Below are 24018 nucleotides of genomic sequence, written 5' to 3'. Positions count from 1 at the left end.
CTTGAATTTTTTCATGGTACAATTGCCATTTTTCTCATATTAACTAAATTAACATGTTAGCCATCTACCCACAGAATGCCTACCACAACAAAACTAAAAGATTATTAATATTTAAATGAGAATTATGAAAATTCTACATAGTGTTAACCTGACAGTGGTGGTATACAAATGTATAACAAACATGTTAATGCTACACAGGTAAAAATCTCTTTTCAATTTTAGAAAAGTTTTAGGGTTTCTTGAATTTTGCTTGGAAAGCACTAATAATTCATCCTTTCTGAATAGATTCAATAATTATTATATGTAACTTATTTTTTAATAAAAAATTAAAATACAGTGGATTCTGGTTATTTGGGCCACCAGTTAATCCGGGCAGCCATTTATTTGGGGCAAATTTTTAAAAAAAATCCAATCGAGAAAATAGTCAGGATTTACTTCGCTTAACTGGAACAACATGCCATTTAATCGGGGCAGGAGACCGCAGTACTGGAGATTACCCTACGATTGTCTCCGACCGTACCACGTGGTTCAGTTGGATTTCTGGAGGTCACAACCATTAAACAATAAAAACAATTAGCAGTCACCTGTTTATTGGGCTTTTCTGTTAGTGCAATCTATCATAAACAGATAGTAAACTCAATATTATTGAATTTGCGATAATACCAACAGCTGGAATTCTGTGGGTTATGTGTTCACACTTCCATGGCATCTTCAATCATATAAAAAATTAATTTTCAGAATCTTCTCTTCATTCCCATTTTCAAAGCTTCATAACGTTACTCTGTTCTCACTTGCGGGTATCACGTTACTTGCAATTTGTGTGTGTCATGTTCTTTGTTATTGATTGCTTATCTTTTTTACTGTTTTAAATTTTAACCCCCACCCACAAATGTCAGTGAACAGAAATGGCAACTTTTAAGTATGTACATATTACAGTACATATTGGTGCCTCCGTAGCCAGGTGGGAAGGAGCAGCAGCGTGTAGCACATGCTTCTTGATTAGACCGGGGTTCGAGCCCGTCACCACCAAATACGGAGGATGCGGAAAGGTCGGAGAATGACCACCACATATCCCAGAGCAATATAGCCTTAGTTGCTAATGCTCCTAAAAAAAAAAAAAAAAAAAAAACAGTACATATTAATTATTCTGATTATCACGTATATTCTTCCGATTTTCACATATCATTTAATTGTTTAATTGGTAAGGCAATAAAGGGTAAATTTGTGCTTAATATATCTTTATTTTTATAGTCCGTGGATAATATTCCTCCTATTTTTGCTAATTAGAATCGCTGTTTAATAGAATTAAAATTCAATTCACAAACGTGATCACAATGACCGGTGCTTACTACACATTGTATAGTGAATGGTACTTTACTATGGTGACTCCATCGTAAAGTGATTTGATTGTACAGTGAACCAATTGTACAGTGGGGATCCATTGTATTTTTAACTATTCATGTGAAACTTCGGATAATTGGGGCAGCCGCTTAATTGGGCCAAAATGTATTAGTCCGATGTATCCCAAATAACTGGAATCGACTGTATTTAAAACATGCTAAAAATATACTTTTCATTTTCGAAAAATCAAGAAAGATATATTAATTCTGCTGGAAATTAAAAAAAAAAAAACATTTTAAATATAAACAAGTTTATTAGTCTCGTTCATTTTCCAGTTGCAAAATCCATTAAATACTGTGAAATTTCAAGTGTGTAAATGCACACACATTTCTGCTTATTATGTGTAATCTCACTTCCCAGTAAACATCTTTAGTGGGAGGCAAGAAATATTTACTGGGAAACATCTTTACTTTGTAGTTAAGATACATATTTATTTAATATTGCACATTGTGTTCCTGTCTTTATTTATGCGAGGACAATAACAAATATTTAAAAAAAAATTTCATGCAAGACTCTAGATGTTTATATAACTAGCAAGAGAGGAAAAGCAAAGCAAAGCAACCTTGAGAGGGGAAAATAGTTGCAAAGATGGTCGCACTACACTACACAGGTACACACATTTAATTACTCTATGAATGCTGCAAAAATTTCTCCAGACACCATTTACTGCCACCATTATGGTAAAAGTTTGTCAATATTTAGGAAGGTACAAAATATTCTTTAGCAACACATCTGACCACTCTAGTCTTTTTCTCTCAAAATATTTAGATGGTCACTTTGCATTCAACTTCTGCAACGATGTTCCATTCAGTGATTAAATCTGCGAGAATTCCAAAGCTTCCAAAACTGCCTAACATAAGCCCCACAATATGGCAACCTATTTTTGTCTATATTCAAACTGCAGCTGAGAACCACTCCTTATGGCTGTTGTTGTTGTTGTTGTTGTGTTTTCTGGCGCAAGAGCTACTTAGGCCATATTGCGCCTCTCTCCTTATGGCATTTCACTTGAAATGAACAAAGTGCATTCTGTGGTTCAATTTATATCCATGCACTAGTGCACTATTATAACATCCTCTATATTTAGCATGGTCAATATTTTACATCTAATGTGTTTAGGTTATGGTGTTCCAAAAACTTTTATAGTATAGTGTATGTACAGTACTGGATCAAAGTTGTGATGTCTACAAAAGAGAATCAGGAGCAGCATTAATTCTTGACTGCAATAATAAAACAGATAACATGTCTGCAAAATTTCAAGAAACTTTTTTATTAATTAAGGTGGACTTAGCTAATTAAAAAATGAGAACTGCTTTCTTACTCTATTCCAAGATCAACCTCAGGAATACCAGACAACATCTGATTGGATAACATTTCTTCTGATTTCTTGGAAGATGATCGCCGCAGATGTTCAGGAACCTCAAAAAGAACATCTTCTGGTTTCATTGTACTAGAAGAAACCAAAATAAACAGATAAAGTTAAGCCTAATGGTTTGTACATGTACACAGAAAAATACAAAAGTTTATAATAGGGATTTCAAAGGAACTGCTTTGTTTTATTTAATAATTCATCCGGAAATGTATATATAACCATACATGCACTAATAACTTGCTACCTGATTTGGAATGATATGATACTGTGTTTAAACTACTACTCCAAATCAAGGAACAAATTGTTAATGAGCATGTGGAAAAATTTATAAGTCTGATCACCTACAAGTGTGTCTGGTAATCTACAAGTACACGAGGTATTTAAAAAGCTACAGTGCAACCTCAACGTAATGCAGGTGTCAGGCAACGACTTTAATACCTGTGTTATAGGCAAAATAAATTACCATTTCCTCCCCCCCCAATTTTTTTAACATAAATAAATACTTTATTTACTAATTTTTTATGAGTACACAGATTAAAAGGCAAAGTGTTAAAGGTTATACATTCTACTAATACACAATCCTGTTATGAATTTACATTTTACTCATCTGTTCTGAAGTCATGTAATTTAGTTTGATGGAACTGGTGACAGCAATTTTTCATTACAAAATTTTTAATAGTGGTCAGATGCAATGAAAGAAGATGTTCACTATCACTAAAATTCTAACCACTCCATCACCTCATTAATGTTTTCAAGCACTTTGCTAATTCCTGGCGCTTTTTTCTTAACTAATCTTCCATGTTATCTTCCCCATGTCACTGGCCTTCTGTTTGTCGATTGTCTTCCCACTGCTCACAGAGGCTGTGATTTCTTCCTCACTCAAGTAATTCAGAGCTGGAGCTTCCACAACCACCTCAATACAAGCAAGCCAGATCATTTACTCCAATACTACCACCAAATACATCACAAGCAACCTTTACTTCTTGTTCTGAAAATGCTGCTAATTCAAGGCAAATTGCCTTGAATTAGCAGCATTTTCACAACATTAACCCGAGCCTGGTCCGCCCTGTTTTTGTCTAATTTTTAACCCTAACTCGAAAGTTGCTCCCCCCCGAAGAAAACTAATTTTCATAATTTCTACTCAATTTTCCAAATTGAAACTCTCAATATACATAAACAGAAGTATATTCTTTGATTTCCTACCTTTAGCGCTCAGAAAAAACTATTAATTCACTCTAAAACAGCAAAAATGTACGATCACATTTCAATTTATTAAATTTTGATGTCGGCAAAACAAGATCCAAGCTTTGAAAATAAAACGCATTACTTCATTAGTTCAAAATTCGCATGTCAGCTCGGCGCCTCTGGCTAAAACGAATCAACGCACGCAGAGAGATAATTGACTGGTCAAGCTTACGTCATTAGCGTTACCAAGGTGATCCAAGGAGAAAATGAAACTGTAAACAACTTTCGTGGAAAACAAACAGTTGAGCATCATTATTTGCGAACACTAATTTGCATGGCTCACTCACAACAGTAGCTTTATTGCTTTTCGTAATTGTTGTACGAAAGAATTGCAACGAATTGGTTTTGAAAAACTAAAATATTGCATTTCCTTTCTTCAATATGTATTATCTACTAAAAAAAAAAAATCAAGGAAATTCATCTACTGGAAGCAGAAAGAAAAAAACTGTCGTAAAACTGATCACTACAATGCGCATTTCATAAAAAAAAAAAAAAGTTCGCTTTATTGTAATTGTTTCTAGAGGACTAAATCGGAACAGCAGTTTCATGGATGTATATTTAATCTTCTTACGAAATTTCAAGAAAGTATTTCTATTCGTAGCTGCGTTATAAACTTCGAAAACTGATATCGAAGGAACTTCACATGCATCTCACTGGTGTACAAACGAAAAAAAAAATGCGCAGCTAGTAACAGATTGTGAGAACAATCCGTTACTCGTAGTGAGGGATTGGGAAATTGTAAGTAATTGTTATTGAATACTTCAATATTTCCTTGATATGCATTTGATATCATCAAAAAATTTCCAGAGAAAAATTGAATTTTCATTATCACACAACGCCCGAAAAATTCACCATAAAATGTCATGTGTTTCAATGTTTGAATTCCATTCTGAGCTGCAAATGTAATTTCACTTCTCTTGCACTGACAGAGTAGCCGTTCACCGAATGAAGAAAAACAGGGTTCATTTTCATGAAATTTCCAATTCCTTTCTTTCACTTGGGGGAGGGAGTCCACCCTTTCTAGTCCGACCCTGGAGAGAGAGAGAGAGAGAGAGAGAGAGAGAGAGAGAGAGAGAGAGAGAGAGAGAGAGAGAGAGAGAATAAAAAATACCCTTTTGGTGGGGAGAAGGCCAAGAGATCGTCAAAGGTCCAGAGCGCTAACTTTCATTTATTTTATTTTATTTTATTATATTATTATTATTTTTTTTTTTCTTGTGTTGTTCTAGCAATCCATCCTGGATTGGGGCTTCCCTGGGCCGGGATAGTGCTTCTCCTCTTTTCTCCTTCCCTCTCTTTATCTTATACAATTTTTTCTTTCCTCCCTGGGAACTTTTTTTTTTGGCTGATGCTGCATAAGCTCATACACTTGCTTTCTTGCATCACATGCTACTACTACTACTACTACTACTAGTAGTTCCCCAGGGAGGAGGGCGTGCAGTTAGTAGGGGAGATCTTGCCCTCCTGCTAGGGACGAGTACCTGGAGGCAGTCGTCTAGGTGATCGCTGCTTCCAGGTAGCCAGAATGCCCAAATACAACATCACAATACAGAACACACACATAAGCTCACAAACAGTTTTTCTTTCCTGTCACTTTCTCCAGTGCGGGATGAAAAATTTTTTTCTCTCTCTCTTGCCTTCCTTTTCATCTGTCTTCATCCAACATGGGATATTCCTAAGCGGGATGATTTTTTTTTTTTTTTTTTTCACGACACACACTGGCCTTACCCTGACAATGCGTAAAAACTGAACAGAGCAACGAGGCCGAGATGAACTTTTGTTCTAGGAGCCGCCCATACAAAAACAAAAAATAAATAAAGAAAATAAATAATAATAATAATAAAAAAAAAAAAAACAGCATTGCAGCTCTAAGTCAGCTTCATCCTAGGATGCCGAAACTGCAATTGTTTTAGAGAACAATATTTCGCATTTTTACTTTCTAACATTATGACATCAAAGCGTAACAAGCAAATATCTTCTAACGATACTTTTTGAGCAGCCGTTAGTTGTAATCTGTTAGCTTTGTATTGTTACAGATATTGCAGTTCACAAATATGAACAATACACATTTCAAGAAAGAAAGAAATTCATAGCGGATGATTTTGTTTTTCTTTCTTTTGATGCACCAGTTTCGAAGTTTAGAAGTTTATAACGCAGCTATGGGTGGAAATATTTTCTCGAAATTTGGTTAGAAGATGGAAACTGCTGTTCTGATATTGTTTACTAAAAACAATTACAATAAAGCAAACTTTTTTTTTTTTTTTTATCAAATGCGCATTGCAGTGTTATCTGTGATATATCAGTATAATGCAGTGAAATATCAGTTTTACACCAGTTTTTCCCATTTCCAACAGATGAATTTCCTTGATCTTCTGTTCGTAGGAGCAATACACGTTGAAGATAGGATATACGATCTGTTCACCTTCCATAAACTGTTATTGGTACTGTATGGCTTTATTGCCTCTTATGTCAAAAACAGTAGCTCCTGTTCGTCTTTTGTTTATTTACACTTCTCCCTTACCGTCTCGATGTATTTGTACTGGTAACGTGATATATACCTCCCACGCTTCGCTCGTATTCACGCGGAGTTGTTTATCAGAACTGCTCCTCTCCGTAAAAAGAAATTCGCGCGCTTTACACCAAGAAACGAATCAAGTGTCGGGTTTCATAAGCTCTAGGCTGGTTAGGGAGGGGGTAAAAAAATTAATTGAAAAGGCCTAAAAAATTGCATACTTGATGTCACATTTTTGTCATTTGCGTGAAATTCAATAGAAGGTTTTGAAAATTTAAGTGGGAAAATTCAAGAAAACAGTTCTGGCTCCAACTATAGCGAGTTTCAGCTCTGTAATTAGAGTAAAAATTATAGAATTAACTTGCTGAACCCAGTTGGGGCTGGTACGTACCCCAGCGGACGGGGATATGGTTAACACAATTATTAGCAATTTCATCTTTTCCAATACATTTTTTCCAGCAGTTTTAAATTGTTGTTGAGCTTATTTTCTCCCACTCTAATCCAATATTGTATGTGACATCTTTCAGTATTAATGTTTTTAGAATTTGAACATATGAGTTCACAATACCAGAAAGCAGCTCACCATGATAGTAGGCTTTGAAGGCTCAAATAATGCCCTGATTCATGGGCTAAATTAATGCAGTTGTGTTCCCTGGCAGAAACGTGACACTGATCTTCCCATTTTTTGTTTTCAAGATATTAGCTGAAGGATGAGCTGGGCAGTGATCCAACAGTAACAAGCCTTTTCTTCAAGTCTTTTGGAAAGCAAATGGCATCTCACCAATAGTACAAATTCACTTTCAAACCACAAAACAAAAATATCACTCGTCCTCCAAGCACTGAAACTATTTTTATTTATTAATCACATGTAAAGATTTCATGCTGACATGCTTAAAACACCAGAGACTTTGACTTTTACTGATGCACAATGGCTTTAGCTCGTGATTTCCAGTCTTGTTTGCGCACAGTAACATAGTAATTCTCTGTTAGTTTTAATGCCTACTTTGTTGGGTGCCTTTTTAACTCTTTCGCTAATCTTTTAACTGTATATTTTTTTCTTTTGGTTGCCATTACTTCATCCCTACTAATTTAGCCATGTATTTATTTCTGATGCCCTAGAATGTACAGTGTTTTAAGAAAACTAAGTCAAAACCAAACTGTCTGGCCTAACATAGTGCTGAAGTGAAATCACATGATTTCTCCATAAATTAAGAAGAAGAATCTTTATTGCAATGTTTAGAATGATAATTCACATAATAGTAGTTGCAACAGCCCGTCATGGCACAGTGGCCAGGGGTTAACAATATACTACAGAGACATTATTGCCCCAATAAGCCAAAAATACATAAATAAATAATAGCATAATAAATAAGTGAAATAATGTACAGGGAAATGGAGAAATGACTTGAGTATACTACATATATGGAACATTAAGTGAGTGTGCAACCATTTGTTTCAAAGTACATACTATAGGATATACATCTAAGTGCATAAATATGTATATAATTGGTTGGATTAAGAATGTACATTGCTCAAGACTCAGATTGGCCATCCCATTGAGTATTTTTTTCTATATTGTCGATTTCGACAGAACTCGAAGTCAACATCTAAGTCCTAGACTCGAGATAGCATCTGTTGAGGAAGAAACCGGTCCAACAGATGGAGGCATTTTTGCAGAGGGCAAACCTGGGGAGTTGCTCGTAGAAATGCCATTGGGATCCTCCATGCACAGTTGTCCCAGAAGGAGGGGCAGGAGATGAGACCGGTCATGAGTTTGACTGTTGTGAAGAACCTTCATTAATGAGTGATTTAAGCCTTGGGATGTTAAGTGCATTGGCCAAAACAGTGGTCTAGAGCTGGGAAGGCAGGCTAAGTTTGTGGCACGCCCATTTGAAAAGCCAATATTCGGATGAAAAAACTGGTTTGGTTGTAGAGGGAGAGGCCCTCTACAACATTTGGGCCTCTGCAGAGGCCCAAATCTCTGCAGCATAGAGAAGTGGAAGATACACTATGGTTGAAATGTATCTCACCATGGTGGATGTCTGTTACACGGTGCAAATGTTGCTTGCATATCCATCTCAGTCTGGTAGCTTTTGTGAGGAGTATGTCTACGTGTGGGCCTAGGTCGATGCGATGTTGGACAAGCGGGATGGAGGCTCCATTGAGGGCTGGATAGATTTTTGTTGGCTGTTGCTTTAATGAAAAGACCGTGATTTCTGACTTCTCAGGATTGATATGCAAACCAAATTGTTTGAGATAGATGCATATTGAGGAGAGAGTTGACGTTAGCTCTTCTGAGATTTGGTGAGGGTCTTGGTTTGCCTTAATTGTCATGAGTACCTTTAGATCATCAGCATATACCAGGATATTTAACTTTTGGATTACCAGTGGAGCAATAAGGGTAGTGAAGAGGAGGCCAGATAGTACTGCCCCTTGCGGGACTCCAACCGAGATTACTTTACCGTATTGGGAGTTATCTACAGATAATTTGACTATGCGGTTATTCAGCAGAGATGTGAGGAAAGCTAAGATGTCACCTCCTATCTGGTAGTGGTTCTCTAGTAGCTTTAGGAGAGATGGGATGTGCACGGCATCAAATGCAGATTCAGTGTCTACATAGGTGGCTGCCAGCTCTTCTCTGTTCTCAAAGGATGTGAGGATTCTGTTAGTTGTTGCTAGACAGTTGGTCACAATTGATCTGTGTGGGAGTGCATAGTGGATTTGTGGTGGGTTGTCTGGCAGGATTTGCTTAGTGAGGATCGGCAGCACGATTTTTCCTAACAGTTTCAGTAGGCAGGATGAGTTTGAGATCGGTCTGTAGTGTTTCAAAAGCGATGGAACTCGAATTTTCGGCCTTGGTTTCACTAGGTATTCCCTCCATTGGCATGGGAAGCAGTGCTTTGAGAGAACTGTGTTAAAGATATGTAACAGAGGTTGTAGAATGGAAGGACTCAGGCTCTTAAGCATAAATTGTGAAATCCCGCCAGGTCCAGTAGTAGAAGTTGCTGGCGGCAAGTTGATGGCAGTAATTAACTCTTGCCTCGATATTATTATGGTTGTCAGTAGGTCAAAACTGGTGTCAGATGTTGGTAGTGAGGGCTGGTCTTCTGGGTTAACAGTGGCGGTAAACCTGGTATAGTCAAGCCAGCTTTGGGAATCAAGTTTAGGGGGGAAACTTGAGGGGGTATCCTTATATGAAACTTTCCCTGTGCATATGGTCCTGTCAAGGTACGATTTAATTGCTTTGGATTTCAGGTTTGAATTTTGAATTTTATTGGTGCATTAGCATCTAAGGCTATAATGCGCCACTTGGATTTCAGGCGATTAAACTCAGCTTGAGCTCTAGAGTAGGCAATTCTGTCCGTAACGTTGTGAGACTGTTTCCACAATTTGTGTAGGTGTTGCTTAAGGAATGCTCTTTAAGGTCGTGGGACCACCTTGCTTTAGAGTGAGGGGAGATTGTGATCTTTCTTGTGGCCACATAGCTTGTAACAGAGATAGTCCAATTAGTAAGGAGGGTGACGCCTAACTGAATATCACGACTCGAGGATCGACTAGGGGATAAACGATGCTGCCTTGGTACATCTCACTATGTTTAGGAATGTAGGGCTGGCATAAGACATGAGAATTACTTGTCACTTTGTGTATATTTTTGTCTAGTTTGGCCCTTAGCAGTTTTTGCTATCCTAAGTGTAACTTCTAGTCAGAGATAGGAAGTCACATGCTTTACAAGTTTACAAAAATTTACTTTGTATCAAATCAATGCACTTCACAAAAGCCATATTCTCCTGCAGAGGTTGCAGTTTGTAATTAGCCTACTGATATACTCTTTTTATTACATCTCTAACCGAGGGGAGCAACTATATCTACAGTAATCAGTCTCTGATAAGTACTGTTGTTTACAAAAATTACTCTTCTACCGAATATATCAAAGTGAATATAGAGTACAGTCAATTTTTTAGCTAATTTTCCTTCTTGGAAATATGGTAGTATGATGTACACTAAATAAGAACTACTATTGAACAGGTCAGTGCCTTTGCACAGTGTTTTGTTTGTAGTGAACTGTCCAAGTTGATAATTTGAATCATTTTAATTGTATCTCATATTGTGAATCAATCTTCACGAGTGGCCGAGGTATTCACTGCTTAGAATAAGTAACGCTTCAAAAGCGAAGAAGACTAATGTTAGTTATTCTCAGTGGATACCACCACCCAGATGGCACCGTTTTGAAACTTGTTGGCTTACACATTGGTGGCTGGGCAGGTGCCCTGTTGCAATAGTGACAACCTTTATAAAGTATAAGCCAACAATACGGGAGAAGCCTGATGGTGCATAATATCTCATATTGTGGACGTAACTGGGTTGTCACTACTGCAACAACAGGGTAAGTGCCCACCCACCCACCCACCCACCCACCGATGAATAAGCCAAAAAAAGCTTCGAAACAATGCCATCTGGGAGGTGGTATCTGCCGAGAATAAGTAACATTACTCTTCTCCACTGGTGAAACATTACTTATTCAAAGCACTGCAATACCTCGGCCACCTTGGATGACTGTTTACTACAGCAACACGTTAGAGAGGCAAACAGAGGGAGTAATACTTTTGATCTCGTTATCCGCAGTGATTATTCGTGCATTAAGAATTTACAGATAAAGGAACCTCTAGGTGGTAGTGATCACAGTGTACTGATGTGGGATTTACTTAAAGATGTAACTACCATAAAAGGTAAAGGGAAGGGTTTTTGCTTTCATAAAGGTGACTACAGTGGTCTCAGACAGATTTTAAATTCTGTACAGTGGGACCAACTGATGATGTTACCAACAGCAAATTCTAAATGCGAAACATTCAAGGAAGTAATCGTGGAAGCTACTAGGCTTTTCACATTGATTAAGAAATACTGTACAAGGTTTAGGCCTAAATGGATGTCAGATGAACTAATGAGACTCATGGTAGAGAAGAAAAATGCATGGGATGCATATAAATTATCAAGGGTCACAGAAGTCTATGACAGATATACGCTAGTCTGTAATCAAGTCACAAAGGAAGTTAGGAAAGCGAAGGCAGATTGCGAGAAATCTTTGGTAAAGGATGCTAAGAAAAACAGCAAGGACTTCTTTAGTTATATAAACTCTAGAAGGAAGGGGATGAATCAGATTGGTTCACTTGATATCAATGGTTTAACTGTTGATGATCCTGCTCAGATAGCTGACAATCTGAATGAGTATTTTGCATCTACATTCACATATTAGGAGTTATTAAGGGAGGAGAATGCCAGGAGTTTATCAAACTGTAACAGGGTGCTTAATGATTTTGTAATAACTGAGAGAGAGAGTATAGTGGAGGAGAAATTGTTGAAGTTAAACATAAGAAAAGGCACCCAGGGTGGATGGGATCTATCCAGTTATATTAAAGGAGGTGGCAAAGGAAGTAAGCAAACCCTTTGCCATAATTATGAGAGCATCCTTGGACTCGAGGGAAGTCTCCTCAGACTGGAGATATGCCAATGTATCACCAATTCACAAAGGGGGATCTAAGGGTGACATGAGTAATTACAGATCAGTTATTTTAACTTCTGTTCCGAGAAAAATAATGAAGTCACTGGTTAAAGATGCATTGCAGAATCATCTAGACAAACCTGCAGCAATAATTCAGACACAGCATGGGTTTTTTAACGGAAGTCTTGTCTGACAAATTTGATTGGATACTATGACGTGGTTACAAAGTTTTTGCTGTTGTTTTTGGTTTTTAGGAGCATCAGCAACTAAGGCCATATTGCTGCGGGGCTATGCAGTGTCATTCCATGACCTTTCTGCATCCTCTGTATTTGGTGGTCACGGGCTTGAACCTCGGTCTAATCAAGAAGCATGTGCTACGCACTGCTGCTCCTGCCCACCTGGCTATGGAGGTGGTGTGGTTACAAAGGAAGCAATAAAATAATTTTGATATCATATACTTGGATTTCAGGAAGTCTTTTGAAACTGTTTCTCATGGAAGACAACTGTACAAATTGGAGCAGTATGGTATTAAGGGCAAGTTGCTACACTGGATAAAAGGGTGGTTGAGTGAGAGAAGACAGAGAGTGATAATCAATTTACGCTGCTCTTCATGGACTAATATTATTAGTGGGGTCCCCCAGGGTTCAGCGTTGGACCCACTGTTGTCTTGTATATTTATCAATGATATTGATGAAGGTATATCAGGCTTAATGACGAAGTTTGTAGATGACAGAAAGGTTGGCAGGGTTGTTAATGAAGTAATGCCAGTGTGCTACTACAACATGATCTAGAAAAGTTGGGTAGAGGTACTGAGAAGTGGCAACTGAAGTTTAATATTGACAAATGCTAAGAACTGCATATTGGTGGAAGAAACTCCAGAGAAACATACTAACTGTGTGGTATTACACTTAGAGTGGTAGAAAATGAAAAATACCTGGGAGTAATTGTGCAGTCAGATATGAAATTTTCTGAGCAGTGCAGACAGGCTGCCAGAGCAGGTCATGGAGTATTGTCACTAATATACAGGTATTTTGTTAGTAGGAAAAAGGAGGTGATTATTCCTTTGTATAAGACAATGGTCAGGCCACACCTTGAGTACTGCATACAGGTCTGGAGGCCTCATTTTAGGAAGGATGTAGAGTTGCTTGAGAGAGTACAGAGAAGGGCAACAAGATTGGTGAGGAAAACGAAGAGATCTTACCAAGAAAGGCTTAAGTTCTGCGTCTGGAGACTAGGCACCTGATTGAGCAGGCTCAATTCTGATAGAAATCTTCCTCTTGCTCAGATTACAAACCAGAGGGGGCATAAATTCAAATTGAGGAAAGACAGTTGTAGAATAGATGTGCAGAAATTTGCCTTTAGCCAGCAGGTAGTTGATTGCTGGAACAAACTTCTATTTGTCATTGTGGAAGTTGATAAATAAATTCAAGGAGGAACTGGATAAATGTTTAGAGGGAATGAATGTATGAAATGGTTTATTTATTTATTTTTTTGGCAGGTGCTATATAAGCTTGCTTTCTTGCATTACATGCTTCTACTACTACTACACTCATTGTGAAGGTTGATTTACAATATGAGATACAACTAAATCGATGCCAATTATCGACTTGGGCAGTTCACTACAAACAAAACATGGTGCAAAGGTACTGACCCATTTAATAGTGAATCTTAAGTGTCATTCCATCGTTTCATGCAAAATAATTGACTAGATAAGAACATATACAGTATTCACTTTTGCCAGTTTCCAATATGAAATTGTTAATTCTTTGAACACACTTTTTATTTTTTTCATAATTCGTTTTGTGGTATATTAGCATTAGCAGAGGCATTTGATGCAAGAAAGCAAGCTTATGCAACATCAGCCAAAAAAAAAAAAAAAAACCCACTTCCACTTCACCCCTCTGTTCGTTCAAAATACCTGTCCAGCTGAGCCTTAAACTTATTTAGGCTATTAACCTCCACTACAAGGGATGGAAGTCTGTTCCACCAACCAACCACCCGCTGGCTAAAGGCAAATTTCCGCACGTCTATCCTACATCTGTCTTTCCTCAATTTGAATTTATGCCCTCTCAGGTGATTATTCTGAGCGAGAGGAAGAATCCCATCAGCATTGAGCATGCTCAAACCATTCAAGGCTTTATACACCTCTATCAGATCACCTCGCTGGTGCCTAGTCTCCAGACACTGTAATTTGCAAAACTTAAGCCTTTCTTCATAAGAGCACACCTTTGTTCCATTCACTAATCTTGTTGCCCTTCTCTGTACTCGTTCCAGCAGGTCTACATCCTTCTTGAAATGAGGCCTCCAGACCTGTATACAGTACTCTAGGTGTGGCCTGACCATTGCCTTATACAAGGGAATAATCACCTCCTTATCTCTGCTGGAAAAATTCCTGTATATCATTGACAATACTCCATGAGCTACTCTTGCAGCCCATCTGCACTGCTCAGAGAACTTCATATCTGCCTGCACAACCACCCCCAATTCCCTTTCATTCTCTACCACTGTCAGTGTAGTACCACAGAGTTGATACGTTGCTCTGGGGTTGCTGTTTCCCATATGTAGTACTTTACATTTCTCAATGTTAAACTTCATTTGCCACCTCTCAGCCCATCTGCTCAACCTTTCCAGATGCTGTTGCAGCAGCATACTATCATTAGTGTCCTTAACAACCCTGCCAACCTTCGTATCGTCTGCAAACTTGGACATTAAGCTTGATATACCATCATCAATATCATTTATAAAAACAGAAAACAACAATGGACCCAACACTGAACCCTGAGGGACTCCACTAATAACATTAGTCCACAATGAGCAGTGTCCATTAATTACCACTCTCTGTCTTCTTCCACCCAACCATCCCTTTATCCATAGCAGTAATTTGCCTCCAATGCCACACTGCTCCAATTTGTTCAGCAGTCTTCCATGTGCAACAGTATCAAAAGCCTTTCTAAGATCCAAATATATGATATCAAAGTTATTCCCTGCATCCAGTTCCTTTGTGACCACATCATAGTATCCAATCAAACTGGTCAGACAAGACTTTCCCTTAACAAAACCATGCTGTGTCCAAGCTATAACTGAAGTCTTGTCTAGATGATCCTGCATTGCTTCTTTAACCAGTGCCTCCATTAATTTTCCTGGAACAGAAGTTAAACGAACAGGTCGATAATTACTTGTGTCGCCCTTTGATCCTTCTTTGTGAATTGGGGGTCACATTTGCACATCTCCAGTCCCTGGGTACCTCCCCTGAGTCCAAAGAAGCTCTCATAATTATGGCTAAGGGTTTGCTTATTTCCTTTGCTGCCTCCTTTAATATAACTGGATAGATCACATCCACCCCGGGAGCCTTTTTGATGTTTATCTTCAACAATTTATTCTCCACTTTCCTCTCAGTCAGGGGTCCTCAACCTTTTTCATCGGAGGGCCACATAGAAAATTCATAACAAATGGCGGGTCGGAGTCGGTGCAATTTTGACGACTAAAAACACTGTAAACCAAAAAACGCAATTTAACGACTTCACCAGGTCAAACGGGATGTACAAGATAGAAAAACTATAAAAAATTATTAACAAGGGATATTTATTGTAAATAAAGACATATCATATTAAAAATCACAATTTTTATTATTATAATCACATTTGATATTACAGAAATAGCAAATCAATGAGATTGTTTGTAGTTGTCTTGATTTAGCAATAATTGAAATGTTAGGTTTAATAGTAGAAGTTCCCAATCTTAAAAAGTCTTGCAAATGTTCATCTGTCATTCTTGATCGATGTTTGGATTTTATATATTTCATTTTTGAATATGTTTGTTCACATAGGTAAGTGCTACCAAAAATAGAAATTATTCTTCTTGCTAATTAAATTAATTTTCTGTCAAAGTTTTATAAAAGTTAATTAATGTTTCATTTTTCAATAATGTTTTCAGGTTATCATTACTTTGAAGATCTATGATTTATAATTGTAGATCTTTATCTATTTGTGAAACATTTACATCAAATGGATTCTGAAACAATGTAAATAATTTTCTATTGTTTTCAAATCAACAAATCAATCAACAAATGCTTCCATCAATAATGCAAGATTTCAGACAAAATTGTCGGTAGAAAAATCACAATTAGGCATATTATTATATAAACTTTCACAACACAAAAAATGGGAAAAATTATTTTGTTCAATTTGATTTTTAAATAATTCTAATTTTGTCTGAAATGTTTTAATATTGTAGAACAAGTCATTTACAAGTAGATCGCGACTTTGAAGTTTTTTTTATTCAATGTATTCAAATGTTCACAAATATCTGTTAAAAATGCAAGTTCCCATAACCATTTAGAGTCTGTTAATTCTGGGACTGGTTTTAATTTTTCGTTCATGAATATGTCTATTTCGGTTCTGAGTTGAAAAAATCATTTTAACACATTACCGCGACTCAACCATCGCACCTCCATATGATACAACAAATCACCATATTCGCTTTCGATTTCCTCCAAGAAAATTTTAAACTGACGATGGTTCAGGCCATTTTTGCGTATAAAATTCCCAATGCTAATTATAGTCGACATGACTGAGTTCGAAGACAAAAATTTACCGCACAACGATTGCTGGTGAATAACACAATGAACTTGCATAGGTCTTTCGATGTTTTTGGAATCAAAATATTCATTAACATGGCCGATGAAACCAATATTTTTTCCAACCATATTCTTTTCACCATCGGTCGTAATTGCTGTAAACAATTCCCAATCAAGCTGCACTTTTGATACGCTAAACACTTTTGATACGCTAAAACACTTTTGATACGCTATAAAATATGTTTTCACCAGAGGTTCTATTCTTCAAGCTTTCAAGTGCAGCCAGTTCTTCTGTGACTTCAAAATTTTGATTTATACTGCGTATGTAAATGAAGATATTAACAACACGGCACGTGTTGGTAATATCTTCACTTTCATCAATTGCAATCGAAAAATTTATAAAATCTGTAACTTTTTGTTTCAGCTGATCTTTAACATTATCAGACAAGTCTTCGATTCTTCTTGCTAAAGTTGACGCTGATAAACTTATAGCAGCGAAGTGCTTAACTTTACCAGGGCATATTTCTTCTGCAATTGATAGGCACACCTTTCACAAACTCACCATCAGTAAAAACCCTCCCTTCTTCAGCAATGATTTTAGATGCTCGCAAACTAGCACTAATTAAATTTAAATTCTGACTAGTGAAACGTGGCATCTGTTGTTTTTGCCTCTTGAAATCAAAGCTCAGCTCTTGTAATTTTTTGTTTCGCAACTCTCCTTGAAGTTTATCGTAAGTTGAGGCATGTATGTTTTGTCGTATAATGCCGTTTCAAATTATATTCTTTCAACACAGAAACTGCTTCCTTACATATAAGACAGATACATCGGTTATTATCCCTTATAAAAAAATAATTAATCGACCAAAGTTCATTGAAGACACGACATTCGGAACCAATTTTGCTTTTCTTTGACATCTTGATTCGCCAAAATTAAAATTAAAAATTCAAAGTTAAATAAAATTAAAAATAATATGCATTTATACAAATAGCACTAATAAATTGTTGCGCGTGATAATCGGTGCAGCGGCCCGACGACTAAGGTCCGAATGAGAATAGCTAACCAGGAGAAAGATTAATAAGCGTGCTCGTCTTTACATTGCAAACTGGAAAGAACGCATTGCATACAATTCTTTCACTAATACTTAATTGATTAATATTTTAATCAACAGTCGCTTATTTTAACTTTACTATTTCACTTTTTGACAACTTGTGTTCGCCAGAAATACTTGAGGCTATAAACTTATAGCCTTGGGCCACTCGCACTGTTGGGATTTCTGACATCCCAAGAAACACTGCTGCCAAGTGGAAACGCACAGAGTTGCAACAATGTTACAAAATTATATTTGGACACATTTATATTATATTTTGATTAAAAATATCCTTATATATGATATGTAGCAACCAAAAAAGATTTCTATAGAATAAATTTCACGAGGCAGATGAAATAGTCTTTCGGGCCGATTGAAATCATCTGGTGAGCCGGATCCGGCCTGTGGGCCGTAGGATGGGGACCCCTGCTCTCAGTTACTACAAAATCATCTAGCTCACTGCCAGAGTTTAACTCACTTATGGCATTCCCCTCCTTGAATAACTCCTCATGGGTGAATGTAGATGCAAAATACTCATTTAGTTTGTTAGCCACCTGAGCAGGATTATCAACAGTTGAACCATCAATATCCAGTGGACCAATCTGATTCATCCCCTTCCTTCTAGAGTTTACATAGGTAAAGAACTCTTTGTTGTTTTTCTTTGCATCCGTTGCCAAGGATTTCTCATAATCTGCCTTTGCCTGCCTAATCTCCTTTGTGACTTGGTTTCAGACCAGCTTATATCTATCATATGTATCCCATGCATTTTTCTTCTCTGCCAAATGTCGCATTAGTTCATCTGACATCCATTTAGGCCTAAACCTTGAACAATATTTCTTAGTTGGTATGTAAAGCCTAGTAGCTTCCAAGATAAATTCTTTGAATGCACCCATTGTGAATTTGCTATTGGTAACATCATCAGTTGGTTCCACCGTATAGAATTTAAATACTGTCTCAGACCACCGTAGTCGCCTTTACAAAAGCAAAAACCCTTCCCTTTATCGTTGATGGTAGTTACCTCTTTGAGTAAATCCCACTTCAGCACACTGTGATCGCTGCCACCTAGTGGTTCCTTTATCTGCAAATTCTTAATGCATGAAGAATCACTACTGATAATCAGATCAAGAGTATTACTCTCTCTAGTTGCCTCCCAAACATGCTGATGTAGAAAAATCATCCAATAAATCCACAAAAGACTTGCTAGTTTGTGAGTGACTAAACTACAAATTGCAATCAATATCTGGGAAATTAAAACCCCCCATTATAAGACTCTCTGATTTACTGGCCCACTCTATTTCCCTGTACAGTTTCTTATTATACTCATCAGAGTCATTAGACCTATAACACACTCCTACTCTCAATTTTTCTCTCCAAATGCTTATGTCAACACCAAACTGACTCGACACTGCACTGTCCAGCAATGTCAACTGGCTTCACTTCCTTGGATTTTATGCGTTTCTTAACTAATAGCATAACCCCTCCTCCCTTCCTATCCTGTCTATTCTAACCTAACCTGTACACATTGTACTCCCCAAATTCCAGATCTGCATTCCTTATATCTGTGTGACACCAAGTCTCTGATATCCCAACAATATCTGCCTTTGATGTTTTCAGCAATACCTCAAATTCATCAAATTTATTTACCAAACTCCTAGCATCGGTGTACATGCAAGTATACATGCACCTGTTACTATTCTTAGCTATCCTAACACAACCCATGTGTTTACTTGTACTGCAATGACTTCCAGCAGTCTCTGAAATACCCTGCATCTCAAATGGATGTGGGGGAAAACCAAAAATCAACTTTCATGCAATAAGGAAAGGTATCATACGGAAGAAATAGGGCAGGATATTGTCCAATGTGCATAAGAGATCCACATCTTTGGAGCATGTGCTATGGCAGCTGCAAGTTACAGGGGCAAAAATCCTGGAACCATCTGTCAGAATTCTTAGTGATTCTGTACACCCCCATTCCCCATAAAACACAACTAGCAAAGGAATATTTTCTGAATGGAGTGGCCTGAATACCAGTGAACAGTGAGTCTTCAAGTACCTCCAGAATCTAACATGAGTAATGAACTACTCTCCTGGAATAGTGGAACTAAACAACACCAAGACCCTTGAATAATAATAGCATGAGAGCCCACAGTGGATGTTGCCTGGATGTCATGGATAATCATGCTCCATTAAAGTCTATCGCTTCCTCTGCTAGATACTCGTTTTCAGAAATACATAAGTTAATTTGCTTATTTCAGAAAATACATGCTTTACTCTAAGTCAATATAATCTACCATCATATCATAATACAGTATTCAAAAAGATGTTCAACCCATGGAAGGATGAGACATAAAAGTCTCTGTAATGTACATTACAGAAACTGTCTTCTGACCAATTTTTATAAATTCTGGCTTTTATAGCCTTGGACAATTTGTTATTGTAGCCCCACTTCCTTTACTTTAAGAAATCTGTTGTATTATTTGTTTTGGCTGTTGATTAAGCTGACAGCATTCAAGGAATCAAGGTTAACGTTGACCAAAGATTAAGAACCCCAGCATTGTACAGGAATACTAAGAAAAAGATCCCATATATCAGTATATTATCATAAAGTGAAGCCAATCAATGATATGCAATACTCACTTATTAACTTCATTAATATTCTTGGTATTTTTCATTCCCTTTCTCTTGGCAAGTTCTTCTTCAATGTATTTCATCCTGTAATATAATTAATACTAAGATAAATAAATATCAGAATGAAAGAAACTGCTGTTATTGCCCAAATAATTTTGCAAAGTACATAAGCAATTTTATTACTTTAATTCAGTAATTTATTAATATATTACTGAATTACAGTAATAGCAAAAAAAAAAAAAAAAAGTCTAACATTAGTAATCAGTGTGTTAGAGACCAGTGATTAGCATTAGCAAAAGCAGATGATGCAAGAAAGCAAGCTTATATAGCATCAGCCAAAAAAAAAACAAAAAAAACACCTTATTTCACCCATCCACTTGCTCCAAATGTTTGTCAAGTTCTGCCTTGAATGTATTTAAACTAATTTAGAATCTCACCACAAAAGAAGAGTGGCCTCACCTCTACATGTAACTATTCCAAACCTGTTTCATATCAGAAATACCATAACAGGTTTATAATATGTAGGTCTCCAACATGATTTCTCAATGCAGATGACTTATATCTTTATGTCATTTTATGTACAATCTTTTAGAGATAGAGAATGGCAGTGAATGTGTTTCAGAGACAAAATATGAAAAAAATAAATGGAAATGAACTATTCTTAAGGAATTAACATTGAAGAATGTAAAATGTTTTTCAGTAAATGAATAATCTTCACTGTTATTATTTCATTTATTTATTTTTTAACATATTAACAGCTTGTATATATCAAACTATATGACTAAAAATGGCTGCAAAAACAAAACTTGGAATCTTATCATGAGAATTAAAAAAAGTAAAGAAATGGGATACTGTTTAAATGCAAGTATTGAAACAGTTTATGCATTTGTGTTTTTAACAAATAATGGCTTCTCCTATTGGGTGATGTTATTCAATGAAAAATGATATTAGTTACTTCAGGCCAACTTGTGGATAATGTAGCCATTTCTAAAGAGCCTAAGTCCATCCTCTGTCTTTGTCACTGGAGAGGCAATATGCTGCTCCCCCCCAAAGTATAGACAGAAATACAGAATACAGTGCAAGCATTTCTTCACAAAAAATTGAATGAGAAATATGTAGAATGAAAATTCTACATAGTGTTAATAGACTATTTGACTAAAAATAGCTGTTTAGCTCGATGCTACTATTCAGACTGTTTTATTCAAAGAAATGGCATCCAGTTGTTGTTGTTATTTGGTTTTTAGGAGCATTAGCAACTAAGGCCATATTGCTCCGGGGATATGCGGTGGTCATTCCCTGACCTTTCTGCATCCTCCGTATTTGGTGGTCACGGGCTCGAACCCCAGTCTAATCAAGAAGCGTGTGCTATGCACTGCTGCTCCTGCCCACCTGGCTATGGAGGCACCTAACGGCATCCAGTGTTCATTATATTTTTCTCCAGAGTCATGTGGAGTTCTGTTTCTTCATTCACTTTCCAGAATTCTCTGATGATACTTTACAATTTAAAAAGATATTAGCAACTTAAATATATATACTGTTTATATTTTGGGACAACAAAATTGTCGGAGGAGTTCACAAGGTAGAGAGAATACAAGAACCCATGATCAAAATCAAGCAAAGTTAAAGCACAAATTTTATTTAACATAATGCTTATTCTTGTTTTGTAAATTTATTCAGAGAATAAAGGTTTAGTTGTGTAATATCATGATGTATGGTTTAAAATAAATCATATATTGGATTAGAAATGAAATGCTTATGATTAAAGCATGTCATTTCTAACCTGCAATGTATACTGTATGTTAGTGATCAGTGAGTTTTTGTTTGTAATCCAATTTGTTTGTACAGTACAAACAAATTGGATTACATGTGCATCCGTAATATGAATTCTCTGTGATGCCACACGTAATTCTTGGGAAAAATAGAAATGTAAAATTTAAAAAGGTGCCATATAGCAAATAATGACATTATATGCAATACCTTGGTAAATTTCATTAGAGAATCATTCAATTTCATTATAACAATGTTTGCTGCTAGTTGATAATGAGAGCCTTTTTGAATCACGAACTTTCACAATCATGGAACCTAATTTCACTGTAAACGTTATTTCAAATAAAACATACTAAAATACATTTAAAATCCTATAATCATTAGTCAGAGGATGTTAGTATTGAAATATGACATGCATCACATTTCAGATAATCCAATATCAAATTAATGAGGATAATACTTATTATTACATTAATTCAACGTTGTTATTAAAAAATTGGACAAAGATTCTTAAAATAAATAAAATAGTAATGTTGTGGACATGTGTCATGAAGGATAATATAACTTGTTTAAAAATCCCAGGAGACAATCACATTGATACATCAACTGTCTAATACAATTGAGGGAAGATAGGAAGTATAAGCATATTCATAGCTGCTAATTTTTGAAAAGCTGGAGACTGATACTTGTATGAAGGAGGGTAAACAGGCAATAATCAGCTTTTTTGGAAAAAGCAGATTTTTTTAAAGTCCAAACTGCCCTAGAAATTAAATTTCATTGACAAAATAACATTTTATTACAGTAGAGCCATATAATCATTTAGCAGTACAGTATGCTTTTAAATTAGGTTAACTAACATTTTTCTGTCTGTGCATTTCTGTTTGGATTGTCTTTTAGACATCAACTGATTATGATTGCTTCAATAAAGATATTGTAGCAGCCTTTACACCTCTTCAGAAATGTTGAGCCAAAGTTTTTTTTTTTTTTTTTTACAATGGCACTCTGTTCTGACTTAGTTGCACCAGAAGAGGATAATCTTTATTATGCACTAAAGGGAGGTACAGGACGTAGTACATAATACCTGTCATGGCGAAGTACCAGAGGCTTCCGAAAATCTGAATTCGGTTTTTTTTTTTTCATCTGACTGAATATTCTCTAACACTCAGCATTGCTGTGAGAAATTACTAAAATGGGATAATTTGTTATGTTTCATGTTTCCTTGTGCACTTTTCAGTTTCCCCAAACAAAGACCACTGTGCATCAATTCCTTCTTTCATAATAGTGTCTGGTAGATTCTTACAGTGAAATTGATAAAAACTGAGTTACTTCCCAAAAATATCTATTTCTTTACGTTCAGTGACATTGATAAATACCGGAAGCTTTTTTTTTTTTTTTTTTTGCAAAATTGATTTCTTTAAATTTAGTTCAAAAAATTTGTTCTCCAAATAGCATTACTGGATGACAAACTGGTTCTCTATCTATTTATTATTTTATTTATTTTTTTTTTTTACATTTATTTAATTATTTATTTCTTTATTACACTAGGCAGTTCCAGCCAGCTTTCCTGGCACCCCCACCACTATCTACAGATAGTTACAATTGCTCCATTATAACAGATTGAAATTTTGCACCTCATGCACCCGCTCCATCATAGGGTATTAAAACCCTACAGTTCATATCATGTGAGTTTGAATCTCTGCCAAAAAAATAGCTAGTGAAAAAGTCCTTGACTATTTTCTTTTCATTTCACCTGTCTTCTTTTGTCATGTTTTCTGCAGCCAAAGAGACATTCTATACGCATCCATTTCACTCACAAAAAATTGGAATGTGCCATGGAAGTATCCAGTGCAGTGCACGGAAATACAGAGATCACCTTATTCCACATTGCTATCACACAAGAACACCATTTCACTGTAAACAATAGCTGCATTTGTGTAT

The 24018-nt window shown here is 36.4% G+C and overlaps 1 protein-coding gene across 2 annotated transcripts in view; it reads right to left on the bottom strand.

Annotated features, from left to right (window-relative positions):
- Window positions 1-24018, bottom strand: part of LOC150087324 (splicing factor C9orf78) — a 163374-nt gene that overhangs the window by 44076 nt on the left and 95280 nt on the right. For both annotated transcript variants that reach the window (XM_090371989.1, XM_090371990.1), the window contains exons 6-7: window positions 20323-20397; window positions 2720-2848 (exon numbers count right to left, since the gene is read on the bottom strand). In XM_090371989.1, the coding sequence (XP_090228115.1) occupies window positions 2720-2848; window positions 20323-20397 (204 nt within the window). The remainder of the gene's footprint in view (window positions 1-2719; window positions 2849-20322; window positions 20398-24018) is intronic.

Source organism: Mastigoproctus giganteus, chromosome 4, assembly GCF_048544385.1.
Source record: "Mastigoproctus giganteus isolate SK-2022 chromosome 4, ASM4854438v1, whole genome shotgun sequence".
Lineage (NCBI taxonomy): Eukaryota > Metazoa > Arthropoda > Arachnida > Uropygi > Thelyphonidae > Mastigoproctus > Mastigoproctus giganteus.
This window is presented reverse-complemented; position numbering and strand designations above follow the sequence as displayed.